Here is an 8,991-nt window from a genome sequence, read left to right as displayed (position 1 = left end):
CAGCGTGAGTCCAGACCAATGGAACACAAACCCATTCTGTGTTCCCACGCTGGGGCTGCAGGGAGGGGGGTGGTTCTGGCTGAGGAATCCTGTGGTTGTAACACAAAGACAACACTATGTGTGGCTGTGGTTCTCCCTCAGTGGGACAGGCAGCTCGGAACAGTCCCGGTGGATGTCATCAACACATCCCACTGATCGCTCAACATATCAACTTCCCAACACTTTCCCAGACCACACACCCCTCACCGTAACACTGACACACCCCACACCCCTCACTGTAATACTGACACACCCCACACCCCTCACCGTGACACTGACACACCCCACACCCCTCACTGTAATACTGACACACCCCACACCCCTCACCGTGACACTGACACACCCCACACCCCTCACTGTGACACTGACACACCCCTCACTGTGACACTGACACACCCCACACCCCCCACTGTATCACTGACACACCCCTCACCCCTCACCGTGACACTGACACACCCCACACCCCTCACCGTAACACTGACACACCCCACACCCCTCACCGTGACACTGACACACCCCTCACCCCTCACCGTGACACTGACACACCCCACACCCCTCACCGTGACACTGACACACCCCTCACCCCTCGCCGTGACACTGACACACCCCACACCCCTCACTGTGACACTATCACAGCCTCTGTGGTCTGTGACACTTTATTAGAACTGATTCAGTTCCTCTTTCACACTCTCCATTGATCCGTTTGAATCCCGCTTGCACTACCTGCCACTTTCCAGTTGCTTTGTTGACCCTCCCGGTTAATCCCCGGGGATTCGCCGGCGTTCTTCATTCTCTGACCCCTGCTGCCTTCTCCCCTAACGCTGCCTCTGTACTTGCTCCAACCGTACTGCGGTTTGGGAGGTTTGAGTGTGTGGGGACCTCTGTCAGGTGTTGGGAGGGTCAGCTCTTAATTCCCCATCTTGTCCCTGCGCCTTGTTTAGGGACAGTCAGTGACGCCCCCCCCCCCCCCAGTGAATGAAAGAAACGTTCGCATCTCCTGCCCTCTCGTCCCCCCCTCATCCCACAGCAGAGAAGGCAAAATAACACAGGCCTGGGAAGGGAGAGAGGGGGGGAAGAGAGAGGGGGGGGAGAGGGAGAGAGGGGGGGGAGAGAGAGAGAGGGGGGGAGAGGGAGGGGGGGAGAGGGAGAGAGTGGGGGAAGAGAGAGGGGGGAGGGAGAGAGGGGGGGAGAGGGAGAGAGGGGGGAGGGAGAGGGGGGGAGAGGGGGGGGAGAGAGGGAGAGAGAGGGGGAGAGAGGGAGAGAGGGAGAGACAATTGGAAAGTCCTCTGTGCTCTCTCCCTCCCCTCCCGCTCATCCCTGCCTGGCCCCTGCACCGGTCCCAGGCACAGCACAGATCCACTGTTATCTGACCGGCTCGCCCATGGAATGCATCTTCCCTGGGAGAGAGCTGCCTCCGATCGGTCCGCCCTGTGGTGAGACCACACCTGGAGGATTCAGTGGAACTTTGGGTCGGAGCAACTGAAGCTCACTGTTGTTCCTGGGGACGAGGGCCTCCTGTGTTGTGGTCCTGAACTCACTGGGAGCCGTGTCAGGGGGTGAAACCCTGTGTCCATGCAGAGAAATGTTTACCGGCTCCTTATGCACAGACCTGAGGGTTCAATTCTCTCCTGAACACCCCTCCTCACTGAAGGGTGCATGTATGCAAACATGCATGCAATCATTTCATAATCATCTCATCATATCAGGCCCTGATGCATTGTGAGAGAATTATTGAACTGACGGAATATGAACGTAGAGAAAGTTTGTATTTACTGTTTATATCATGAATAAAGTATATTGCTGGAAAAAATCATTTGATTTTTAGGAAAGAGTGACTCTGATCCTGGAACTCAGCTGATAATCACACAGTCCCGGGGTCAGACACAGAGTGAAGCTCCCTCTACACCGTCCCATCACACACTCCCGGGGTCAGACACAGAGTGAAGCTCCCTCTGCACCGTCCCGTCACACACTCCCGGGGTCAGACACAGAGTGAAGCTCCCTCTACACCGTCCCACCACACACTCCCGGGGTCAGACACAGAGTGAAGCTCCCTCTACACCGTCCCGTCACACACTCCCGGGGTCAGACACAGAGTGAAGCTCCCTCTACACCGTCCCGTCACACACTCCCGGGGTCAGACACAGAGTGAAGCTCCCTCTACACCGTCCCGTCACACACTCCCGGGGTCAGACACAGAGTGAATCTCCCTCTGCACCGTCCCGTCACACACTCCCGGGGTCAGACACAGAGTGAAGCTCCCTCTGCACCGTCCCGTCACACACTCCCGGGGTCAGACACAGAGTGAAGCTCCCTCTACACCGTCCCATCACACGCTCCCAGGGCAGGGACAGCGCAGGTTAGATGGGAGCCACAGAGTGGAGAAGGATGATTGTTTGATCAAAATAAATCTTAGCAAAACTTCATTTTAAATAACCATACACTATGACCTCTAACCCTTGCCCCCATGACTAGAGGAACAAGTTTGTGTCTCTGATGCTCTGTGCCTGTGATGCTGCTGCAAGTAAGTTTTTCACTGCACCAGTGCACACACGGACTTGTACATGGGATAATAAACTCGACTTTGACTTTGTCTCTTTATTACCATTTTAAACCACGTCAGTTGGACAAATCACCACAGCATTGCCCTGCCCAGAATGTAGAAGTGGAGGAAGTGTCGGTTTGCCGAGACGAACCTGCCTGCTAGAACACAAAGCTGGCCACACTTGACTTTGCATCTTTAAGGAATTTATTTCACTTCCAGTGTGTTACAAAAGATCTCGGCCTCCTGCACGTGTCCCGAGAAGGTTGATGAGGAGGCTCCTGGATGTGGAGGGATTGTACTCTGGGAAAAGATCAAACATCTGGTCCCTGCTACTCACTGGGTGGATGGGTAACAGTCTGTGTTAGTGGAAGGTAGAAGGTGGTGCAGGGTCAGTGCTGAGAGGGTTTCTCCACTTCTGGGAGAGACAGGGCCTCAGAATGTGAGAATTTAAGAGTGAGATGAGGAAAGGCTTGTCTGGAGCTCCCTGCCTCAGAGAACTGACGGTCAGAGTCCTATATCGAAGCCTGAGATGAACTTCTAATCAGGGAGGGGAAACAAGGGTTGTGGGGAGATGGTAGGCTTGAAGTACAGCCATGATCCCACTGAACGATGGAATGGTTCCATACACCTTGGGAGATTGAATTTGCAGGCGGAGTACAAGGTTAATGGCAGGACTATTAGCAGTGTGAAGGAACAGAGGGATCTTGGGGTCTACGTCCATAGATCCTTCAAGGTTGCTGTGCAGGTCAATAGGGTTGTTAAGAAGGCTTATGGAGTGTTGGCCTTCATTAGTCGGGGTATTGAGTTCAAGAGCCGTGAGGTGATGTTGCAGCTCTGTAGAACTCTGGTTAGACCACACTTGGAGTATTGTGTTCAGTTCTGGTCGCCTCATTATAGGAAGGATGTGGAAGCTTTAGAGAGGGTGCAGAGGAGATTTACCAGGATGTTGCCTGGATTGGAGAGCATGTCTTATGAGGATAGGTTGAGTGAGCTAGGGCTTTTCTCTTTGGAGAGGAGGAGGATGAGAGGTGACTTGATAGAGGTGTACAAGATGATAAGAGGCATAGATCGAGTGGACAGTCAGAGACTTTTCCCCAGTGCGACAATGGCTAACACGAGGGGACATAATTTTAAAGTGATTGGAGGAAGGTATAAGGGGGATGTCAGGGGTGAGTTTTTTACACAGAGAGTGGTGGGTGCGTGGGACGCACTGCCGGCAGAGGTTGTGGGGGCAGATACATTAGGGACATTTAAGAGACTCTTAGATAGACACATGAATGATAGAAAAATAGGGGGCTATGTGGGAGGGAAGGGTTAGATAGATCTTAGAGCAGGAGAAAATGTCAACACAACATTGTGGGCTGAAGGGCCTGTACTGTGCTGTAGTGTTCGATGTTCTATGTTCTTATGTTCTAGTGCCATCACAGGGGCAGCCGCTGTAAATTGCCCCCCCTCAGTGTGCGGGTGAGGGGGTGGGGGGGGTGGGAATGTTGGGAGAATGGGTTCCAGAGAATAATTAGTGTGGGGAAATGGGATTGCTCCACTGGCAGCCAGAACAGACTTGATGGGCTGAATGGCCTTCTTCTGCGTCGTGAGGGGGAACAGAGACCTCGGCTTCAGTGGGCACCAGGAGGGCAGCCGGGGTGCGGAGAAGAAGGAACAGGAGGGAGGTTCTGATTTTAGGCCCCTGGCGGAAGCTGCTCGACCCCGGAAGGCGTCGGTGTTTTCCGCTGGGAACGGGAGCTGGTTCAGCCGGAACCTTCAGACGGGAACTTGGGTAAATAACGGAGGGACGAGAGAGACGGCAGACACTGGAACCTGGAGCAACACACAAACCGCTGGGGGAACTCAGCGGGTCGGGCAGCATCCGTGGAGGGAAATAGACAGTCGACATTTCGGGTCGAGACCCTTCATCGGGACTGAGAGATGGAGGGGAGATAGCCGGTATAAAGAGGGGGAGGGTGAAGCTGGTGAATATGTCAAATACTAAAATACATGCGTTTAAGGTGAGAGGGGTAAGTTTAAAGGGGATGTGCGGGGCAGGTGTTTTACACAGAGCGGTGGGTGCCTGGAACGGGCTGCCAGGGGTGGGGGTGGAGGCAGATACCATAGAGGGGGTTAGGAGGCTTTTAGACAGACCGTGAATGTGCAGGGAACGGAGGGATACGGATCACGTGCAGGCAGGAGAGATTTCGTTAAACTCAGGACTGTTCAGCACAGACATGATGGGCCGAAGGGCCTGTTCCTGTGCTGTACTACGTTCCAAGAGCCGACAGGTGATGGGTGGATCCGGGTGAGGTGGGGGGGGGAGAGGCAGATGGAGGAGGGGAGGGGGGGTGAGCAGCGACGGAGGCCGGGAGGTGAGGGGGGAGGCGACAGAGGGCCGCAGATGGTGGGATCTGATAGGAGAGGAAGGTGGGAGCCTGGAACCAAATGAGGGGGGTGGGGAGGGCAGATGGGAACTGGGGGGAGGGGACCCAGTGGGAGGAGGGGGTGTGGGTGACGGACAGGTGGAGTGGGTTGGAGGAGGGCAAGGAAGCAGGGTGATGGGGGGCTGGGGTGGGTGTAGGGAGGAACGGTGGATCAGGAGGAGAGAGAGGGGACGGGGGGGGGGGGTGGGGGGTGGATGTGGGTGGGGGGGGGAGCCGGTTACCAGAAGCTGGAGAATTGAACGTTCACGGTCAGGGTGCGGACCACCCAGGCGGGATGTGAAGTGACGTTCCTCTCGTTTGTGTTCGGTCTCTCCTGGGCCAATGGGACCAGCTTCGGTGGGCGCCTTGGCTGGCACGGAGGAGTTGGGCCGAACGGCCTCCCCGAGGAGGCCGGGGACAGGCATGCCGGCCGGGAATGGGGAGGGGGATCGGAACGGCCGGCGGCCGGCGGACAGACCGTGGCGGGAGGGGCGCGGGTGGCGAGGGGCGAGAGTCGGGGTGGGACCGTTTGCCGAGCCCAACTTTGGGGTGGGGGTGGGGGTTGGGGGGGGAGTGTTGGGCTGAATGGCCTCCCCACTGTGGCGGGACGGGGGCGGTGGGAGCGGAGGGGTGTTGAGGGGGGAGGGTGCCGCTCAGAATCCCAGCCCCCAGACTTGCTCATCCCTCTCGTTAACCCAGCGTCATGTTCACTTCCCTCCCCCCATCCCCACCCCCCACCCTCCCCGTGGGGCAAGGGAATGATGCCAACCCCATTTCCCTTCCCCCTCTCCCCCCCACCGAGAGAGTATTGGAGAGGATTGGGTGTGATGCCTCCTGCAGTCGAATATCCATCAGGGAGCCAGCTGGAGAAGATGGGACGTCCCAGAGGCTCCCTCCAATGGGGATGGGGGGGAGGGAGGGAGGGGAGGTGGGCGTCAAACCTTTCGCTCCCTCTCACTCCCTCCTCCCTGGGGAACAACGGCCGCCACGTCACCCTCTCCCCCCACCCCACCTACACCCAGACCTTGCCCGCGCCCTCGCCTGCCCTGAGGCAGCAGATGCCCGCGCCCAGGTAGCGGGCCGCCGGGAGGTTCCGGTAGACGGCCTTGCTGTAAGGGACGAAGCAGAGTGCGAGCTGGAGGTGCCGGGCCAGGCGGCAGTAGGCAGCGAGGGCGAGGACCCCCAGCGGCGTCAGCAGCACGAAGCCCACCACCATCAGCGCCGTGGAGCTGCCGTCGTCCAGGATCTCCTCGCAGCGGGGGGGTGGGGAGCCAAAAACCTGCGGGGGGGGGGGAAGAATCGGAATCGGTTTACTGTCGTCACAGAGAGTCACCGAGCGTCAAACAGGCCCTGCGGCCCGACTGGTCCCTGCCGACCAAGATCCCCATCCAAGCCGGTCCCACTTGCCCGCGCTTGGTCCGTCTCCCTCCGAACCTTTCCTATCCACGGACCGAGGCTTGTTTGCATGCCGTCCATAGGGCAGGCTCGGTAGTGTAGCGGTTAGCGTAACGTTTACAGCGCCAGTGGCCCGGGTTCAATTCCCGCCGCTGTCTATAAGGAGTTTGTATGTTCTCCCCGTGTCTGCGTGGGTTTCCTCCGGGTGCTCCGGTTTCCTCCCACATCCCAAAGACGTACGGGTTAGGAAGTTGTGGGCATACTATATTGGTGCCGGAAGTGTGGCGACACTTGCGGGCTGTCCCCAGAACACTCTACGCAAAAGGTGAATTTCACTGTGTGTCTCGATGTACATGTGACTAATAAAGATATCTTATCATTTCAAAACATCAGTGCATCGAGGTAGTACAACGTAAAGCAGTAACAGAATACAGAATAAAGTGTCACAGTTCCAGAGAGTGCAGTGCAGGCAGACAATAAGGTGCAAGGGCCAACGAGGAGGTAGATTGTGAGATCAAGAGTTCATCTTATTGTCCTAGGGGACCATTCAATAGTCTTATAACAGCGGGATAGAAGCCGTCCTTGAGCCTGGTGGTACGTGCCCGATGGGAGAAGGGAGAAGGGAGAAGAGAGAGTGTCCGGGGTGGGTGGGTCGGCTGCTTTCCCGAGGTAGCGGGAAGTGCAGACAGAGTCCACGGAGGGGAGGCTGATGTCCGTGATGTGCTGGGCTGTGTCCACAACCCTCTGCAGTTTCTTGCCGTCCCGGTCAGAGCAGACGGGGCTGGAGGGGGGTGACAGAGAGAGGGTGAGAAGGGAGGGTAGAGAGAGGGGGGACAGAGAGACAGAGGGGACAGAGAGAGAGGGTGAGTGGGGAGATAGGGAGGGGAGGGGTGAGAGGGAGAGGGGGTAGCGAGAGGGGGAATGGGGGAGGGAGAGAGAGGGGAGGGGGAGGGAGAGGGAGATGGGATAGAGAGAGGGGTGAGATAGGGAGGGGGAGAGAGGGGACAGAGGGAGGGGGAGAGGGGGAGATGGGGGTAGAGGGAGGGGGAGAGGGGGAGATGGGGTAGAGGGAGGGGGAGGGGGAGATGGGGGTAGAGGGAGGGGGAGGGGGGGAGATGGGGTAGAGGGAGGGGGAGGGGGAGATGGGGGTAGAGGGAGGGGGAGGGGGAGATGGGGGTAGAGGGAGGGGGAGGGGGGGAGATGGGGGTAGAGGGAGGGGGAGGGGGGAGATGGGGGTAGAGGGAGGGGGAGGGGGGGAGATGGGGTAGAGGGAGGGGGAGGGGGGGAGATGGGGGTAGAGGGAGGGCCTTCATGACTCAGTAGGTGCGCAGGGACAACATTCAGCCCCACAGGGCGGGGGGGGCCAGCAGCTGATGTCCCCCCACCCACCTTGGGGGCAGGAAGGGAAGGACAAGAGCATTGACCTCTGGAGGGAGAGGCGCCTGCACTTCCATTACTGTGGGGCTCACGCAGTCACAGAAACAGGCCCTTCGGCCCATCGAGTCCGTGCCGACCATCAACCACCCACTTACACTGATCCCATTTAATTCTCCCCACATTCCCACCAACTCCCCCCAGATTCTACCCCTCACCCACACACCAGGGGGGCAACTTACAGCGGCCGATTAACCCACCGACCCCGCACGTCGTTGGGATGTGGGAGGGAACCGGAGCACCCGGGGGAAACCCACGCGGTCACAGGGAGAAGGTGCAAACTCCACACACACACACACACACACACACACCCAGCGCCGGAGGTTGGGATTGAACCCGGGTCTCTGGGGGTGTGAGGCAGCAGCACTACCCGCTGTGCCAATGAGCCGTCACATCCTTGCTTACTATCGACGGGGTGTACTTGATGCAGGCTGTGTGGCAGGTTCTGGTTGGGAACCCATTAATCCGGGTTAGTCCCTACAACTCGGTACTGACCGCATCTCACTCCGCTGAGGCATTCCTAGGTTTCTGTTGGCCTCAGAGTCATAGACTGACACAGCATGGAAAGAGGCCCTTCGGCCCAACTCATCTGTGCCCACCATCTTGCCTACTTGAGCCGGTCCCATTCGCCCGCGTTTGGCCTATATCCCTCTAAACCTTTCCCATCCAATGTACCCGTCCGAGTGCTCTCACACATTGTAATGGTACCCGCTCGTTCCACAGACCCACCACCCTCTGTGTGAAAAACGCCCCTCAGGTCCCCTTTTAAATCTTTCCCCTCTCACCTTAAACCTGCGCCCTCTAGTTTTAGACTCCCCCACCCTGCCAAAGGACTGTGTCCATCCACCTTATCTACACCCCCTCATGATGTTACAAAACCTCTGGTAAGGTCACCCCTGCGCTCCAGGGAAAATAGTCCCAGCCTATCCGGTCTCTCCTTATAACCCTAGCCCTCCAGTCCCGGGAACATCCTCCTGAATCTTTCTGCACCGTCTCCAGATTCATGACGTCCTTCCTATAGCTGGGTGACCAGAACTGCGCACAGTGCGGCCTCACCAACACCTTGTACAGCTGTAATGTGACGTCCCAACTCCTGTACTCAGTGCCCTGACTGATGAAGGCCAGCGTGCCGAACGCCTTCTTCACCGCGCTGTCTACCTGTGACAC

At 57.7% G+C, this 8,991-nt stretch overlaps 1 protein-coding gene across 1 annotated transcript in view; it reads right to left on the bottom strand.

The window, feature by feature from the left end:
- Window positions 1-5,867: 5,867 nt before the first annotated feature.
- LOC127586599 (transmembrane protein 88-like) overlaps window positions 5,868-8,991 on the bottom strand; it is a 4,059-nt gene continuing 935 nt past the window's right edge. Inside the window, exon 2 of the mRNA XM_052044695.1 lies at window positions 5,868-6,274. Coding sequence (XP_051900655.1) covers window positions 6,008-6,274 — 267 coding nt within the window. The 3' untranslated portion in view covers window positions 5,868-6,007. The remainder of the gene's footprint in view (window positions 6,275-8,991) is intronic.

The sequence above is a fragment of the Pristis pectinata genome, chromosome 37, assembly GCF_009764475.1.
Source record: "Pristis pectinata isolate sPriPec2 chromosome 37, sPriPec2.1.pri, whole genome shotgun sequence".
In the NCBI taxonomy this organism is placed as follows: domain Eukaryota; kingdom Metazoa; phylum Chordata; class Chondrichthyes; order Rhinopristiformes; family Pristidae; genus Pristis; species Pristis pectinata.
Note: the sequence above shows the minus strand (reverse complement) of the source record. Positions and strands in the feature narration are given on the sequence as shown.